This window comes from Conger conger, chromosome 2, assembly GCF_963514075.1.
Source record: "Conger conger chromosome 2, fConCon1.1, whole genome shotgun sequence".
NCBI lineage: Eukaryota > Metazoa > Chordata > Actinopteri > Anguilliformes > Congridae > Conger > Conger conger.
The window spans coordinates 69524724-69544102 of record NC_083761.1 but is presented as its reverse complement, the minus strand read 5'-3'; the positions used below and the strand labels follow the sequence as shown (position 1 = coordinate 69544102).

General features: G+C 41.9%; 1 protein-coding gene across 5 annotated transcripts in view; it reads right to left on the bottom strand.

Moving 5' to 3' along the window:
• The window catches only part of LOC133121534 (RNA binding protein fox-1 homolog 2-like), a 36608-nt gene extending 22343 nt beyond the window's left edge, over positions 1-14265 (bottom strand). For 2 of the 5 annotated variants that reach the window (XR_009708013.1, XM_061230765.1), the window contains exons 1-2: positions 12646-14265; positions 5753-5803 (exon numbers count right to left, since the gene is read on the bottom strand). Coding sequence is in view for 4 of the 5 variants with exons in the window: in XM_061230765.1 (XP_061086749.1) it covers positions 5753-5803; positions 12646-12897 (303 nt within the window). In the remaining variant the exon portion in view is untranslated. Of the gene's footprint in view, positions 1-348; positions 604-5752; positions 5804-12645 lie in introns of those variants that run through there. The other 3 variants (XM_061230764.1, XM_061230763.1, XM_061230766.1) reach the window with 3 other exon arrangements.
• Positions 14266-19379: the final 5114 nt, after the last annotated feature.

Genomic DNA, 19379 nt, shown 5'->3' with positions numbered 1-19379 from the left:
CACACACACACACACAGACACTTTAATTCATTGACAAACAGCTGGACATTATTTTTTCCATTTTAGAAGCCTCTGGTCATAAAAGGCCACATGCCCCTTTGCATTTAATTTTAAATTCTCACTGATCACGGACATATTCACCATTTTGTGCGCAGAATTCTCAACCAGATATCACAAGAGCTGAGATCAGACAACATCAACGCTCACCCTCCTGAGAATGCCTTTAGATCCGGTGGAAACGCAGGTTATTTACACTGGATCTGCACTGGAGCCACAGCACGCACGGGCCACAACAAACACAGGAGCGATGCACAGAAACTGCAGAACTCGCGTCACGTATCAACTCACCGGAAACACCGAAGGATAGTACAATCCCATCATCGTATATATGGGCGAAACTCCAAAATGTCTCCTCTCTCAACCCTCTTTCTGCTCTCTTCTTCTCTCTCTCCCGTCCTTCTGCGCAGCTGGGTCCGTCTCGCTCACTCTCTCCCTCTGTCCATGCCTCTCGCAGGTTTGAATTCTCCCTCGTTCAGTATCCATGCAAGCCCTTCCTCCAGCGCGTCGGAGCCCTTCTGTCCCCGTCAATCCGATCCCCAGGCTCTTCCCTCTCACCCCCCACACCCTCCTGTCCTGCCCCGTTCCCTTCTCTTTACCTCTCTTCCTGATAGCGTGCGTTTCTCCTCCTCCTCCCCCGTTCTCTCATCCCCATAACCTGCCCCCCCCTCCCTCCATATGTCCCACCTTCAAAAATTTCCCTCCCTCTCTCCCTCCCTCTCTTTCCCTTCGTTCCAGTTCTCCATGTAGGTGAGGTAGCTCGCACTGCTGAGAGCAAGCCCGCCCCTGTTTCACTCGGAGGCAGAGCCCGCCTCAGCACTACACTGCTTTTAGCTTTAATTATTCATGAGCGGTGAGCAGGTTTACAACCTGCACCGGGCTTTCTTTCAGCCTCCCTTTTTTCATAAAGGAAAAGTCCAGGCTCAGCACTAATTTAACATTTAATATGTTTGAGGGAAGAGAAGCTTGGGTGAAGCTCACGGCTGCTGTTTCTCTCAGACGTGTTGGGATCTGCAGCCTAAATGCTGGATTATACTCCCGTCACTTGACTGAAAGCGCAGAATGTTCACGAACGTTCTACCGTCGCCCGACGTTGACTGTGTCGGTTGTTTAATTTAAGATACGTTTCATTTATGAAGCATAAAGCGATTGTCACCGCAGCCAGCGGCGGTCGCCGTCGGAGTATAAACCAGCCTTTCCTCCGCAGCGCCTTCCCTCCCCAGCCCCTCTCCTCCTCGCTTACCCCGTCTGCGTGGTGCAGCGTTTTATTTTAAGAAGGCAAGTGCGAATGCCGTTACACAGACACACGTCTGCCACACACCAGCCGCACAAAAAACACCAGCGTGCGGAGAGGGTGAAAGACATGCGAAGTGCAGAGAAGGAAGGGGGGGGGGGGGGGGACTGGGGGCCGCAGAGAAAACAGGATTGAGATAAACGGATAAAGGGGCAGTTAAAAAGATGGACGATGACGGGATTAGGACAAGTGCAGAGGATGAAGGGATGAGCAGAGGATGATCTAAGGATTAACTACATGGACTGAATGGTCAGGGAGATAAACCGTCACTCGCTAGTGTACAATAACACACAAACTTATGCACAGATTTCATTCATACACACACACGCACACACACAGATTATGACAGAAAGATACATGGACCACAGTTGAACACATATGTTCTTCAATATACATACAGATGCATGTAAAAGCACACACACATACACACGTGCACGCACGTTCACATACACACACAGAGAAGCATGCATGCGCACGCACTCACGCATACACACACACAGGGAGATTCAGTAGTACAATAAACCAAGCGGAAAACAGGATACTGAATGTGCAGCCAATTTCAGTTTTATCTGCTTTTAGTTTTATTCAGAAGCAACCATACATCTACCCACGAGTCCTCAGAAAAAGAGGGTCTTTTAGGGTCTGCACAAGGACAGCAAAATGACACTGATATTTACTTCCTTTAGGGTTTACAAAGCCTAATGCGTTAAGAGCCAATGATATCTACCTAAGCACTGAACTAACCTGGGTGTTCAGATCATTGTTCAACCGCTCTTTTTTGTAATAAAACCATAATTTAACACAGCACAAGCACAGCAAACAAGCCAAAAGACATAGGGACCATCTGATATGTCCTGGCCCTCTCCCACTTAAAAATATGTCCTTAGAAATTCAAAGCATCACACGTGGCATCTGATTAGCATACAGCGCCGTCACGGAGGCCAATTTAAGCCCCATTCACACTGCAGGAAAAGCCATCCTTTTCTCACCAGCACTGCAGCTTTGATCCAGCGTGAACAGGATCCACACACAACCTGGCTGCCACCTCACTGGCTTTCTAAAAGCGGCTAACGCGCTGAGCCACAGCTTTCAGGAGAGCATCTGTTTGCACTCAGAACACGGATAATGGGGCCAATGTGAAACCCACATACGTATCTGAGGCGCTGAACACTGCTCACAACCTCCAAGAGAGGTGGATTTGTGAGAAGAAAATCTATGGCAAAAATGTTCCGTAGAGACAGTAGTACATTGCGACTTGTTTTCTCGAGTACTTTCACCAGCTTCCAATGAGTTATTTCAGATTCAGAAAAGGAATTTTGTTTGTAGAAACAGCCATTTTGAAGAATTCAGTCAATAAAACTAAATGACTAACTGAATTAATGCATAGGTGTTTTGATATTTAGGATTGGCTGGGTAAAGTATGATTTTGTTGGGAATCTTATATTTTTTGGTGGTCTTATTTTCAGTCTGCCTTCAATAAACTGTAATCCAGTAAAGAAATTGCATCACTTAACTCTTGGGCAGCAAACGGATTTAAGAGAAATCAAATGTAGAGATCTCTCCCAGCTTGTTCGGCACCTAAGTGATATATTCAAAGGTGATGCCTTTTCAGTTAAAATTTGAATACCAAATATAAAGTTCTCGAAACCCAGTGGAGAACTGCAGAGCCGTTGCACATTTTACATTTTAGTTGTAGCCTAACACCTTCTGATGCGTCACTTAGGTGCAAAATGAGATGTGAGAAATGTGTTTGGTTTCACACGGGTTAAATCCTACCACTTGCCACTGTAGATGCACACAATGCCAATTCTGCAATGAACTACAGTTAAATAAGCACATATGCTGCTCACACGTGCACCGTTTCTACAAACTGTAAGCCACCAGAAAATGTCAATAAATCTGCTGAAAAATGTATACGGCACCCCACAAATGTGCCTTTGATGGACGCCAGACTACCTGTGAAGTGGTCAGCAAATATGCGGCCGGACGAGTCAATCTGCTTTCACTTTTACGCCGAAGAAGCCGCAGCTGCCACTGCTTTCTCGCAGCTGAACCGTAACAAGCGCTCGCCGCGTGTTGGCACTTGCCATACCAACTGCTGCAGCCGCAGGACGCCAAAAGTGAACCGGCAGCAAAAGAGAGCGTCCATTTTAGCACGCGCTGCATATGAATGTGTCACGCCTGCAAGGGGAGGAGGAAGAGAGCACCCTGCGACAGGACCTTACAGTGGCCGCCTCTCCCGCACACACCCCGCAGGTCTCTGTCACGAACCTGCACCCGTCTACCAGCGCCAGCACACACACACTGAAGGATTTATGCCCACTGGATAAACATTGACTTGTTGACACTGACAACCTACACACACAGCTGAAACACAGCCAGGCAGCCAGCCGGTAATCACATGGACATAAATTGAAAAGAACACCGCAAATTTAGCGATGTGCGGCTTTGACTCAAACACGTTCCTTAACTTCTTCCAAAAAAACACATAATACAAACATAATCCATAATACAAAGAAACAAACAATAGTTTAGGAGTTAGAAGTGTTCCATGGATTTGGACAGACCAATGAAGTTTTTTGCAGCAGGGATAGGAATGGGCCAGAAGACTAAAGCAGAACAGATATCAGATGGATAATAATTTAATATTTGTAAATCACAAACAATCACGTCTTGGAGGTGCTCGAAATAGCCGGTCTTGATATTTGCGCAGCGAAAGCCAATGTATTGTTTACACCTGCATGCAGCAAGTTTCAACCATAGTCAAAGCAAATGTCCCAAGTTGCTATGACTACAGGCTACCATGAAGGCCAAAACTGAAGAGAAAAAGAGGCTTAACGACAGCTTTCAAGGGATATACATTTCCTGCATCAAACAAATTATTACTGAATGATTTAGTTTGAATTACACCCTAAAACATTACTTACTGATCTTGGCTGAAGGAGAGAGAGGCTGCTTGTACTGAGCTTAATCCAAATAGGTTTCCATGTCTGCCATTAGCGGAGCAAGGTCAGGCTGAAAATGTGTCTTTCAGCCTTCTGCCCAAGGCAATAATTTTATTCATTATACATTTTTAGCCAACTGTGTGAGAATATTTTTAACTAGCAACAAGAGATAAAGATGACACATTTGTGACAAGAACAATCAAAATCAATTAATCACAGATTCAGCCCAACAATCACATTTTACATTTACATTTTACTCATTTGGCAGACGCTTTTAATCCAAAGCGACTTACAAGTGCACCACACCAAATCACCACATCTGCAATTCAGATTCATTATAGAAATGAAAAGTAACCGGTTTTGGAGAAAAAAAAGAAAAAAAACCTTAAACCATGACTGTATAACAGGCTTTAAAAGGCAAGCCCTTGGATATACTTCAGCCATAAAAAACACCTAACATATCCACTAGGGATCAGGACTCTCCCCCTCTGCACTGTATTTGCACATATTTTACTCCCGCACGGTGGTCTGTCTTGGGGCTTAGTAGATGGAGACCAGTAGTGGATCTGTACTGACCCAAGCCACATTCTAGCCATTTAGCAGACACCGTTAGCCACCAAGAATGTAAAAAGGACATACTAGTCACACCCTCCGGTGGAACAAATATGTAATTACAAAATCAATTACCCAGTGCATTACATTTTCACAGTTTGATATTGTGATCTTGAACAAGAAAGCAGTGAGCACATGCCCTTTGTCACAAGGCCTTTCACTGCAGATAAAGCTGCACCTTGTGGGGTAAAATACTAAGATGGAGCTGAACATTTGGAAATGTGATCAATCCACAGCATCTGGTTCCAAACTGCCACTCCAAATACAGTGAAATTTTTATGTTTTTTTATTTATTTATTTTTATTATTATTACTATTATTATTATTATTATTATTATTATTTGCAGTTGCTAAGGGTTTGTCAAACCTGATATAAAAGTAAACATCAGTGTGATTGCAGTGTTGGTAAAAGATAACATTAATGCTATGTTAAAGAGGAAAAGTGGCATGTTATCATTCACTGTACATTCAATAGAATAAAATGTATATGGCTCAGACATTTACACTCAAATGTGTGCCAAATTTCCGAAACAGCAAACATAGCAAGCCTGCCAGAAATTCAATTCAAACGTTTTCATGATCATAATCGTGAAAAGTAAAATCCATTTTGGTAATGACCCGATTCAGTTATCTTGTTTGTATAGCTATGCGAGAAAAAACCCCACAAAACCCTGACAGATTCAGCCAAGCATGAATGATTGATTCATACAAATAAAACACACTAATTATAAAAAACAGCAAAGAAAAAAACGATGGTACTCAACAGCAGACCAAGTATACAGGAAGACACCATGAGTCACTGCCATGCTGTAGATAATCTCAAAAATCTCAAAGCAAAATCTTACCTGACTGTGAGGTGGGTATCCATGGTAGCCAGGGTTCAAAGGCTCGTTGTTCTACAAAATACAGAAAATAGCATATTATTACATAATTGACAAAAAATTAAAAATACACACACCTATTATTCTATGGTATTTTGAACACAAACCTCTTCCTTCCACCCAACCCTAACCGCCAGGAGGCAACCTGCCCTGCAGCTAGTGCAGCAGTCGCTCTGAGCAGTCAGTTAATCTCCTTCACGGGCACTCAATTTCACTCTCTCTCCTCTCTCTGTCCCTCTCTCTTTCTCTGTCCCCTGTCTCCCTTCAACCCTCTCTCTCTCCTCTTTCTCTGTCCCTCTCTCTTTCTCTGTCCCTCTCTCCCTCCGTCCCTCTCTCCCTCCTCTCTCCGTCCCTCTCTCTCTCTCCGTCCCTCTCTCTCTCTCCGTCCCTCTCTCCTTCCATCCCTCTCTCTCTCTGTCCGTCTCTCTCTCTGTCTCCTGCCCTCCATCCCAGTCCCACGGGCTCCCTACATGCGGCCTTCCGCTTAATTGTTCTTAAATTGATTTTAATTAGATTAATTCTCTCTCGTCTCATCCCCTCGCTCTTGATCCCAGTGTCATGTCATTTCTCACTCCACTGGAGCCATTGTGTGAGTGAGGGAGTATGAGGGAGGGAGAGAGAGAGAGGAGAGAGAGAGAGAGAGTGAGGGAGAGAGGGGAACAGCAAGACGAGTCTCGCCAATGTGTCAACAAAATAAACACAAACATTTTCAACATGGACATGAAAATATAAGTGAACAATGTGGAAGTGTAAACACGAAGCAAAGACTTTCCCATTTAGAAAAAACGACACTACAGATAATCACAGCAATTAAACCCAGCTCAGATTCGACATGAACGGATTAGCTGAATCTATTTAACCTTTGCTTTGGAATATTTATATCTCAGAGCTGGTACAGTATCTCAGCATAGCTGAAAAAGATCATGCAAACCATCAAAAATGGATCAACTTCGATGCTTATAATTCATAGTAAGATTTACAACACACAATATTTTATAAAATTATGTTACTTAAATTGAGTCCAAGGCAAAATTCCTACAATCTAAAGATTATATATGTTAACCGATTGTATGACAAAATACCTGGGGATCTTCAGAGATAACGAACTAACATTCTCTCTACAATGATCCCATTGGGAGAATCACATCAAGGTATTGTTTTTTTAGCCAATAAATAGAGGGGGCAGGATGCATTGGTGACAGCTGGAGAAATGTAGCCAACAATGCTTTATCAGTTTACTGGATAGATGTCTTACACTTGACATCTGTCTTTTTTTGGATGGGGGGGGGGGTGGAGGCGTTGGGGGATGGAGTGCAGTAACTAGACATAAGATCTTTCTGTCAACAGTAAAATTCATTACACTTATCACCGCCCACATTCTAACCCTTTTTTAACTTATGGAAATTAGGGGTCAGTAAAGAACAGGTTATAAATTCAAAACACTATTTAAAGCACCCCAGCTCTTTTACATGCGCTTCTCAAGCTGAATGCTTTTTCAATGAATCCCATTTGTTACGGCATTGACAGCCTTCATTTGCAAGGCTTCAAACCTGTTTCATTTGCCTTTGGCACCATGGATGGATCGCTGCCACACATTCTCACATAACAGCAAATACCCAAACAAAAAAAAGCAAAGAGTGGGAAACTGCAGGTAGCATGTAATATCAGAGTGAAAGTTTGATTGCTGCTATATAACGTAACCGTTGTCGAAGGTAGCCTTCTGCATGAAGTAGCAGGCCCCAGGGTTGAGGCTTGGGCACCTACTTTTTATTTGTGCTTTAGCAAGCTTGCACAATTGCTGTCATTCCCATTAAGCTTCCTAGCTAAGTAATCTCCTTTTACAGAGTCAGTAAACGTCTTGACTGTCACACACATGTACATGTTCCATAACTATTCTACTAAGTAAAAGCGGAAATCACAAGTGACACATCGCCGACGTAGAAGCGATTTGTCAGCCAATTTCCTCACATACACAGAGTGTATGCCAACTTATTCCAAAGATGGTAGATTGTTGCATAATATGCTAACGCAGTTCTGGGTTTTGTTTCATGGGAAACCAATCCGCATGGCTGGCATACCATACATGTGCACAGAACATTAAATAAAAGTGCTAACACAAGAAACAACCTTTTCAATACAACTTTAATATCTAGCCTACTCATTCAAAATATGAAATGCCTGGAACACTTTCAAGAAAAACAAGATATCAGAGTATGGTATTTGCATTTTATACAAAATCCCTGCTGAGAGCTGGCCCCAGAAAGAGAAGTACATTCTCTTCTTTTAATTGGATTTGCTTTGCTTGCATCCTTTAAAAATAGCTTTGTGCCTGTCAGTCAAAAGTGCAGGTTGCAGCCTGTGGAGAAACTGCAAATGGTAACCCGACATTTCTGGAGTTATTAAAACCTGAATTCAAGAAACTGCATTATACAAGCATCAGTACATTAATTCTGAACAAAGAATCAATATCCATTTGAAATTAGGAGTAGACCTACTTCACTCTTATATATGGTTTATACAGGCATTCAAAATTTCCCATCAAGTAACTGTAGACACTTTTTAAATACTAAATACTATTTGGGGTGGGAGGGATTTCGGCAGAAGAGGGAACTATTTTTTTAACATCTGGAATCAATTCATCGTAAGTAAGAGGGGGCCTGCGAGGGAGAAGGAAAACGGAGACTGTACAGAAATAAAAATAAAAGCAAAAAGAGAAACAAGAAAGATGGCGAAATGGCAAAAGTGAGTCACACTTCAGGATAAATTTTCCAGTGCAACAATACTGAAAGGGGAAGGGCGGGGACTGAAGGCAGGCAATGCCTCACCCCATCTCCACCCCATGCGCCAACAAATGCAGATACTCACCCACTCACCCACTCACGCAGACATATACTCACTCACGCACCAATATTAAAAACTTGGCCAGGTATGATGTATCATCACATTTCATATTAATCTAATCAACAGCCTGAAATTGTTTACAAAATCCTTCCAAGCTCAATCCCCTCTCCCTGTCATACACTTAAACAAAGAGGGCCAATGAACTGAAATGGAATGACAGCATACGTAGAAAGCATCATCACGAGAAACACCAAAGTTAAAGACTAGTGACATAAGGCAGGGTTACATGGTGGGACTACCCTAGATGGAACTGCACTCTATCACCGCACTGCAAAAGGAGCCATTCCGTTTACCAATCAAGTGTCTGTTTATTTGTCCCTCGCTCCAAATACGAGTACACAAGGAAAAGAGCTAAACAAACGGGGGAAAAAGAGCTGTGGTGAGAAAGCAACAAGCTGACAGGAGGTCAACAGACAGCAGGGGAGGAGTGGAAAAGGGCAGGCGATAAAAACAGGCCTTTAAAGGAATGGGAATACAAACCAGACCAGGGTTGAGGGTCTAGGATGAAAGAGCTCTAAAGAGAACAAGGTCTAAACACAGATGCGACATGGGTGTGAGGATTCACATGGAACTAAAGTGGCATCATATGGTCCCAAAAGTTTGTTTTCACAGCTAGCTAGCTATTATTAGCTGTGCTTATTTTCTGCCTTTAAAGGCCAACAAGCCAAAAACAACAACAAACCAAACCAAATTGAAACAAAAAGTGTTCATTTTAGAAATGGGGTCCGCAAAACAAATCAAGCTAGTTACCCAAACAAGTTGTAGCCCACCAAGTAAACCAATAAGCAATAGTTTTTAATTAATCCTCATTCCAAAATTAAAAGATAAAGTATTATGTTGGCCATTTGTACTCATTTCCAATGCATATCAAAAGTTTGGGTGTAAAACAAAGAAAAAAATGAATCTATAGAATCTACAGAATAAGGGTGTGTTCTGTATGCATCCATTTACTGAATTTGGCAGAGTGCCACACTGTGCTATGAGAAAGGCAGCTGCATTGATAAAGTACAAGAGCTGCGCTGAGTTTCTGTATTTTTGGTCCGGTGTTTCATATTAAACACTTCACCACATATCAAACAATTGACCTTTAAAATGCTGTAACGTGAATAATTGTTTCCTCATCTAATTGCAGTGAAATTACCAATGTTGAAAATCATGGCGATTACAACTAGCCATAGAGGGGACTCCTGAGAGTATTAGTGAATAAATGTGTCATGCTGCATAGAGCTGAATGTTAAAGAGGGTCTCAACAGGCAAACCTTCTCGAGTTTTCAAGTTAATTGCACAACAGCAATAAAAAAGCCATATGGTTTGGTGTTGGTCTGCTCTCGGTTCACTGCAAGCGCAGTATGTAATTGTGCTAACACGGGAACAGAAATCCATTCCCAGGACAACGCAGAGATGTCAGGTACATTATTTTCTAGGAAAACAGCCTTTCGACAAAAAACAGTACTTGTATTTTATCTAGCCAGATAGATAAACTGCATTTATTATAATGTTTGCTTTTAACGGTTGAAAACAGAAATGGTAGAGCAAATAGAATGGAAAGGTTTACAGTAGAGCTTCAAACAAATTAATTCAAACTTAAACTCCAATATGTATGCAGAAGCAAGGAATACTAAGATACATTTCTAAATTGATTTCTTGAATAATAAAGAGCAGAATAGATTTTCAAATGTTAGTTTTTTTGGTCGCAAAATATTTTGCGGAATCATGTGTGATGTGTGTGTATAAACTCTACTTAAAATAATGGGTTTTCGTATACAAGTTGTGATCTTGTGTGCCCACTCACTAAGCCTCTTGAAATAGCTTGAAATAGAGTACAATAAGCTCCAGGCAGAGGATAAATACACCAAACACCTTAAACTGGCCCTCAAAACATAAACATTACACATTGTTAAGAGGAGGGATAAGACTGAGAAGCAGAGTTTGAGACCAAGACAATCTGACTGACACAGAGCTGGGAACTGATAAATGACTATGTTGGCGATCTGGAAAGCAGCACTTGTGGGTAGGGCAGGATAAGGCCTATGTGGAGGAAACCTCAGGAACCTCAGGAGTTACTCTGGTCAGGCGAGTCTTCACGGCCTCATTTTAGGGAATTAATTTGTTCCATTGAACCGGTCCCATTCCAAAAGGGCAAAATTCAGTAACTTGCTGCAGTTACATTTCCACCAGAACTGCGTCCACGACCACAAGCGTTTATACTACACCCCAGGTCCATGTGCTGGATACAAAGGCAGCATTCAGTGCAGGCACAACCTGCAGTGGGGGTATAATATAGTGCACGCAACCAATTATGGATTTCAAGTTCTCTCCATTTCGAAGAAACCGTGCTAAATGGAAAGATAAAATCTGTGATTGTCTGAGATCCAGTGTGAATATAATCTCTTTTTATGATGTTCCAGACTTTCAAAAAATTAAAAAGGTCACTTCCCTGATTAGACTGCTGTAATTAGATTGCAACAGCTCTTCGTCTTTCTCCGTTTACCCATCACTACTCATCCACCGCCGCTGCACTTTGCTTTTATTACCCCGGCCATCTCTGCTCCCTCCCTCAGGCCTGTATGCCGACTCATCTCTCTCCGCGCGACGATCGATAGCTTTCAGTTGTTGTGGGGCCCAGATCCATAATTTCATGTGGGACCATCTGCACATATCTCTGCATCCATCTGTTTAGTGTACTTTCTGTCTTTCGGCCCGTCTATCAGCTCCTGCATCAGGGGACATCAGTGTGGCGAGGTGGCAGAGCCACACTCTAAACAGCGGGAGTAACAATTTCACTTTCCATTTATTCACTATGCCCCGCTGCTCTGATGCTCTAGTATTGTGTAAGGATAAGTGGCTTTACATGTACTTTTGTACTGTACGTGTGCATTTACCTCTTTTTATGGTCAAAGCCTATGGCAAATTTCCACAGGTGAGGACAATGATTTTGTAATCTCATCTAAATATAGAAATGACTCCTCAGATCAGAATATATTGATTGCACAATGCAAAGGCAGATATTAGTACAAACAAAATACAATGTGCGATTGAGTGGAAGGGGGCACGCGATGAGCACTATAAATGTGCTGTTCTGGATAGAATGTCAGTGGTCTATCCAAAATAATAATAAATTCAAATGAAATAAAACACTCAGTAACATGGAGTATAACCTAAGATCCCACTCTCCCCCCTTATGCCAATGGGCCTGTTCTTTGTCCTTTGTCGTCGTCGTCCCCCCAATCACACCCACACGTGAGCCTAAAAAATAATAGGTATATATAGGCTAGGGCTAGGCTATATGTTGTTGCCGGTATTGTCGTGCATACTACCCAGTGATCGCAAAATGTTCTGTTTGCGCGTATGACGTTGCGCGTAAGTAGTCAAAGCTTCGTTATCATTTATGGAATAATCAGCAAATATAATTCGTTTAAATAATTCATAACTAGACTACATGTGTAGCCTTGGCGTGAGAGAAGGAACATGTGTTACAGTACGGTAATGATAAATTGTAACAGAGAGAAAGTCAGTTGGCCCTGGACATGGTATTGCAGTCCGGCACTGCTTGTTCGGCTACAATGATGTTGGCCTACTCAAATGGTCCTTCACTTTACATCTAATGGAGATTATATAATTCATCGTGAACCCAATTCTGCTACCAAGGCCTATATAGCGGAGAGTGCACACTGGAACTAAACAACCGTTAAGGCCTATATTAAGAAGCCCATATATTAGTTTACGGCCTTAACTGTAGTTTAATGGCCTATTACGTGGGGGTATCCCGTAACACACATTTAACTATATACGGTTACAGTGTGCACGCAGTTATTAATATTCGCTTAAGAATACACGTTATAATGCATGTCTGACATAGATAGGCTATGGTGTACTAATAGCCAAGCAAATAATATAAGGACACATTAAGAGGGTCTCTCAAACAATACCTGTCGGACAATTACCATTTTTCTTACCTGTCCAATCTCACCGACCCCCACAGACCCGTCTATCCGTGGTCGCTTGCACTCCGCTCCAGCCGAATTCGCCAAAGCTGCCGCAGCCTGAACGTCGGGCTCTGGGTCCCCTCGTTTGATTCCCCTGACCACCGCCGAAGCACCGCCGGTGTTCGAGTGCACTCCTGTTATCGTTTCCAAGTCCCTTTCCCGGTCCATTAACCCCCGGGTTACAGGTAGCATAATTGATGCTACGTTTGTCGACATTAACATTGAAGCACACTGTCGTCTTCCCTACCAGTTTTTTTTCTAAAGTCCTTTTCCCTTCCTCCCCGTCTCCTGAAGTGGCTATATAAAAGGCAGTCTATCCGTCACTCGTTTTAAACATATACCGTTCAATATTTTCTTCCCATTCGCATGCGTTTAATTTTGAATATCCTAAATCTGATAAATGTAGCCTACAACAAAACGTCAGGATATGGAATGCAAGTAATTTCATACGATTGTTTTTCTTTCAGTCTGTTTTGCGCGCTGGCTAGGTAGATATAACAGAGTAAGTCTTTACCTTGATCCAGTGGGAAAATGGCATGGAAAGTAGCCTATTTACTGGGTCTATGTAAATATCTACGTAGTCCCAATAGCTTATGTGGACTTCTTAACACTGCTGCTATATTGTCCCGTTTTCATGCACCCAACTCGATTCTTAATCATAGGCCTAAACGTAGCCAATTAAAGTGGGAAAACAGTACCTTAAGGCTGCATTAAAAGAAGTCCTTACTGGAAATGTGGCGCTTAAATGGTACTGGTAATCATTAATAGATTATTGCAAGGTACCACAAATGTCTACAAAATGTATATAAATAAAAGGCTCTTGTCGTAGAAAACAAATATGTGTGTGCAGGCACGGTGTCCTGGTAATTCCCTAATGTTCCCGCATTTGCTCTACATTAAAAGTAAAGTATATATTTAAAGCAATAAACAAAACCCAACTTAACACAATAACTGTATTCGACTGCAAAATATTGTCTAGGTAAAAATCTACCTCTTTCGCCGTATATTCCAAATTGGCTATTGAGGGAAATTATCTGATTCCAGATTTTTGTTGATATTATCCCTTTCTTCTTTCATAATAGATGATCTCACAAACAAAGAAGTCCTGTAGATTTTTTTACTATTTCCTTTCTTCTCTTCGGTCTTTCCTCTCCAGATCCGCTCGACGTATTCCTCTGGCGTGTGTGCTGCAGGGAAACGATTTCCTCCCTCCCCCTCTCTTTCTCTCTCCTTGTATTTCCCACTCCCCTTGCTTATTCCCCCTTGGTCGCAGGCAACCCGCCTCTCCCTGCCAAATATAGCTATACAAAATGTATCCACTGAAATGGTTGTTTGAAAACGACAGTTCAAAAGAAAATTTTATAAATCTATGTGCGAAACAGTATTGTCTTTGTATGAATAACTCATAATTGCACGTGTCATTAGCCCCAGTTGCGGTGAGAACAACACGTTTGGTTACAGTAGCCTATATCACCGAGGCAGAACGACACCGGTTTTTGTGGGAGTTAAAGTCCATTATTTTCCATTTCCGGTACTTCTAACTCTTGGGTTTGCCTTCCGACCTTTTTCATCTATCCCTTGGTTGCTCTTTTTCGCCTTTCGTATTGACTACTTATTTCAGTACGGGATTGGAACTTGTGCAATGGCTGACAGCTATTAGCTTTGGTATGGGTCAGATGTAGGACTGTGTGCACAAGGCTAATAATAATAGGGGTGGGGTAGCGTAGATGTTGCAAACACGGCCGACATCTCGGAGGGGTGGAGGAGACGAGTACGAGCATTCTTCGGCTATTTCCGCGGCTATACAAACCGGAACTGACTGCTCAGCCTGAACAATCTGTGTCCCTCGGCATAAATTTAGAGCTGCTGCTACGTAGATGCATTTATCTGTATATTATGTTGACCCGTTAATCTTATCACCTATGTCGATTATCCGCTGGAGCAGATCTTATAGGCTATAAATCAGTGGCTGCGTATCCTAGAGTCTATGTGTGGCTTAAGTCACTGAAATAGGCTATATTTATCTTAAAAGATGAATCAGGGTATTGTCATGGAGAACAAGAACATGCTTGTTAATGTGCATCATTCCATGCACCCGTTTTTTATGTAAAATGGATACAAAGAACCCTGGAACGACATGCATCAGACCACTTAATCAGTGTTTGGGCGACACCTGGTGGAGAGGCATAGTGCTACAGACACTGCAGCCCAGTTTGAGACCTCGATATAACCACACTGCATTTTTCATTTGCACTGCTTTTCAGAACTATATAAATGTAAATATATACATCGTTATTATTATCACTTGAACTTTTTGCAAAGAGTGTGTCCCATGGTTGTCACAATGTTTTTTTTCCAATTGGAGAAATATATCAGGCGGCACGGATGGTGCAGTGGGTAGCACTGCCGCCTCACAGCAAGGAGGTCCTGGGTGTCGGGATTCGAACCCAGGACATTTGTGCGGAGTTTGCATGTTCTTCCCATGTCTGCATGGGTTTCCTCCCACAGTCCAAAGACATGCAGGTTAGGCTGATTGGAGAGTCTAAATTGCCTGTAGGTATGACTGTGTGAGTGAATGGTGTGTGTGCCCTGTGATTGACTAGCGACCTGTCCAGGGTGTATTCCTGCCTTTCGCCCAATGTATGCTGGGATAGGCTCCGGCCTCCCTGCAACCCTGTTCAGGATAAGCGGGTTAGGATAATGAATGAATGAATGAAATATATCACATAATCCTTAATATCACATACTGTAATTTACATGCTTAAATTATAAAGCATTGACACAAGATACTTTCATCAGTATGCCAACTTTCACCTTGAACTATTTTTTTTAATGTTTCTTTGGAACGATGGAATAATCAGATCTGACAGGGGCCTAGAATCAGTCAATTTTTTTAGTCTTGCGAGAAGCAGGCTGCAAAGATTACCAGCCTAGTCTTTAAAAAGAAAAAGTTTACTTCTATCAAAGGCAGTAAGAGAACAACATCTGGTTTCCATTTTCATGGTTTCCAAACCAACATCATATTTTAATGATTATTTTTTATGATAAGCTTTGTACAGTATTTGGTGGTAGTCCCTCAATCCGTAACCACAAGGATCCTCAAGATAGAGAGTAATATTTACAAAGTGAAAGTATATTTCTCACAATGGAACAAATAATTAACTTTTACTAAAACAACAGAATAGTATATTTTTGTGAAACAGTGTGTAAAACAGTTGCAACAGTGTTATGACTTGGCACAATATTATTTAAATTGCTCCTGATGTCTTTCATGCTTTAATTTAAAATATGTGAAACTGTGAGTGTGAAAGGATCCAAGATCTCATCTCTTAATGAATGCTGCCAATATGGGAATGTAATCACAGGCAGAGGCTGGGCTGACAGATGCATCATGGGAATTGATATGAGTATTTATATAATCTTCTTGTTATGTACGGTGCAGAGAACCCAGACGCAGACCACAGGATAATCCAAAAATCGAAGTTTAATGTTCAGTGGTCAAAAGCCAAGAGATCCAGGACAAAGCCAAGAACGAAAAGCAAAAGAATAGTCGAAAAAACAAGCGAGAGGTCAAAATCCAGGAAAACACATGGCGAAGGTACAAAAGGGCAAAAACAAACTCGTAGTCAAAAAAATCAGATGAGTAAACAAAACAAGAGAGCAAGGCAGGTACGGAAGTCAAGGCAAAGGGGTGTCTACTCAATAATAAGGCTTAAACAAAATCGGCACTTACTAAGATCAACGTTCTGACAAAGAAGCATACTGAGAATGAGGTTTAAATACAAGAGGGAAGGTGACAATCTAGGCGGGGCAGAGAAAAAGGTGGGCTAAACAAATAGACAACAGGTGGGGAAACATAATAGGGTAATAAAATAATAACGGGAGGGAGATGAAAACGCGGACTGGATGCACGAAACAAAACATGTAAAACATACGGCTCCGGATTAGGGAGTAGACATTTGCATAGTTTGAAGACGTAGGGATAGTTAGAGACAGGTGCGAACACTTCGCTGAAACTAAACGAGTAATCAGGGATAGCATAGGGAGGCGAAGTTACAGAACAGTGCAGAAATACTAAGAGATAGCGTTAGTGAGTTAGTTACGTGAATATTAATCGGATTAGTACTGTACAAAACCTAGATTAGTAGTAGTTAGTAAGAATCGTGCTTTACAACATTTAACTACCAAGAAAAAGCAGGAAGTAAGAATCGCGAGTTTTAGAAAAAATGTTGGAAACCCGAAAACTACCGTAACCACCCGAATAGTGGGACACGCAGACAGGGGAGTGACTAGACTGGTAAACATTCAGACGCAGACATAACAGGGGAGGACAATAGAGAACTGTAATGGAAAACATAAACCAGGTAACTAAGAAAAATGAATAATAAACATGAAAACATACAGAACAAATACAGAAACATTACACTTCTATAATACTTGTGATATTATCATACAACAGAAAATAATCATGATTGTATTTATTCAAACTCTCTACTACAATTTGAAATATGTATATTTTAAGGTGGATTTATATAAATATATATATATATATAGTTTATTTTTATCAATTCACAAAATGCATGAACAAAAGAAGTGAATGAACAGAAGAAAAATCTAAATCAAATCAATATTTGGTGTGACCACCTTCAAAACAGCATCAATTCTTCTAGGTATACTTGCACACAGTTTTTGAAGGAACTCAGCAGGTAGGTTGTTTCAAAGCATTCTTTCTTTGGGATGGGGATTCTGGTCTTTAGCTCAGCACACTAATCTCTCCATGTGCCATGTGTACCCCGGGGTCTACCCCCCTTGGGGTCTACTCCCCTCTCCCTGCTGCTGTCACCCTCCCAGGCCCATTTGCTCCTTCTAATAATAATAATAATAATAATAATAATAATAATAATAATTTAATTATAATTCTAGCCATGGTGTGGCCCTTACCACATTAGTCTCACCTCTCTTCATCCCTCCCACATGCTGACCTCATCATTCATTCATTAACTTTCAAAATGTGGTCTCCCCTTCATCTCCCTGGCTCCCAAATAGGTAAGTTTCAGTCTTGCAGTAGCCTAATCTTATTACTACATTCCAGTATTGGGTTTATTAACATGCAACGTCTATCCTTGGAAATGAAGAACAGGCAAAGAGGTAGACCTCACCCCTCTCTTCTCCCATGTCTACTGTTAGGATATCCCCCCTTTTCACTGGCTTTTTTTACTCATGTATTGTTCTGGGCTGTATCCATTGCCAGACCTGAAATATAATAATATGAATACACAGAATCTCACTTGACTGGATTCCTCATACCATTGTTGCCCTCAGACTGAGAAGATTTTGCATGGGAGTTGGACAGCTTCAGGGTTGGGGCGGGGTGGGAATTGAGGAACTGCTACAGTGTTCATACTGTAATAGATATGGATTGGAGGAGGAAGGCGTATATATATAGAAATCAGAAAATACAGTACTGTGCAAAAGTTTTAGGCAGGTGTGGAAAAAATGCTGTAAAATAAGAATGCTTTCAAAAATAGAAATGTTAATAGTTTATTTTTATCAATTCACAAAATGCATGAACAGAAGAAGTGAATGAACAGAAGAAAAATCTAAATCAAATCAATATTTGGTGTGACCACCCTTTGCCTTCAAAACAGCATCAATTCTTCTAGGTATACTTGCACAGAGATTTTGAAGGAACTTGGCAGGTAGCTTGCTCCAAACATCTTGGCGAACTAGCCACAGTTCTTCTGTGAATTTAGGCACCTCAAATGCTTCTGTCTCTTCATGTAATCCCAGACAGACTCGATGATGTTGAGATCAGGGCTCTGTGGGGGCCATACCATCACTTCCAGGCATCCTTGTTCTTCTTTATGCTGAAGATAGTTCTTAATGACATTTGCTGTATGTTTGGGGTCATTGTCCTGCTGCAGAATAAATTTGGGGCCAACCAGATGCCTCCCTGATGGCATTGCATGATGAATAAGTATCTGCCTGACCATTCATTCTGAGCAAATCCCCAACTCCATTTACAGAAATATAGCCCCAAACTGGCAAGGCACCTCCCCCATGGGGCGACATGGCTCAGGCAGTAAGAGCAGTTGTCTGGCAGTCGGAGGGTTGCCGGTTCGATCCCCCGCCTGGGCTGTGTCGAAGTGTCCTTGAGCAAGACACCTAACCCCAAAATGCTCCTGACGAGCTGGTCGGGGCCTTGCATGGCAGCCAATCACTGTCGGTGTGTGAGTGTGTGAGTGTATGAATGGGTGAATGGAGAAGCATCAATTGTACAGCGCTTTGGATAAAGGCGCTATATAAATGCCTGCCATTTACCATGCTTCACTGTTGCCTGCAGACACTCATTTTTGTACCGCTCTCCAGCCCTTCGGCGAACAAACTACCCTCTTCAATCTTCAATGAAGACCACTTCTGACCAGACTTTTCCGCACAGTAGATGGGTGTACCTGGGTCCCACTGGTTTCTGCCAATCTCAGCTGATGGCACTGCTGGGCATCTTCCGATTGTGAAGGGAACCAAGTCTTTCATCTGCTGCACTAAGTTTTCTTGGCCGACCACTGTGTCTACGGTCCTCAACGTTGACCATTTCTTTGTGCTTCTTCAACAAAGCTTGGATAGCACATCTGGAAACCCCTGTCTGCCTTGAAATTTCTGCCTGGGAGAGACCTTGCTGATGCAGTATAACTACCTTGTGTCTT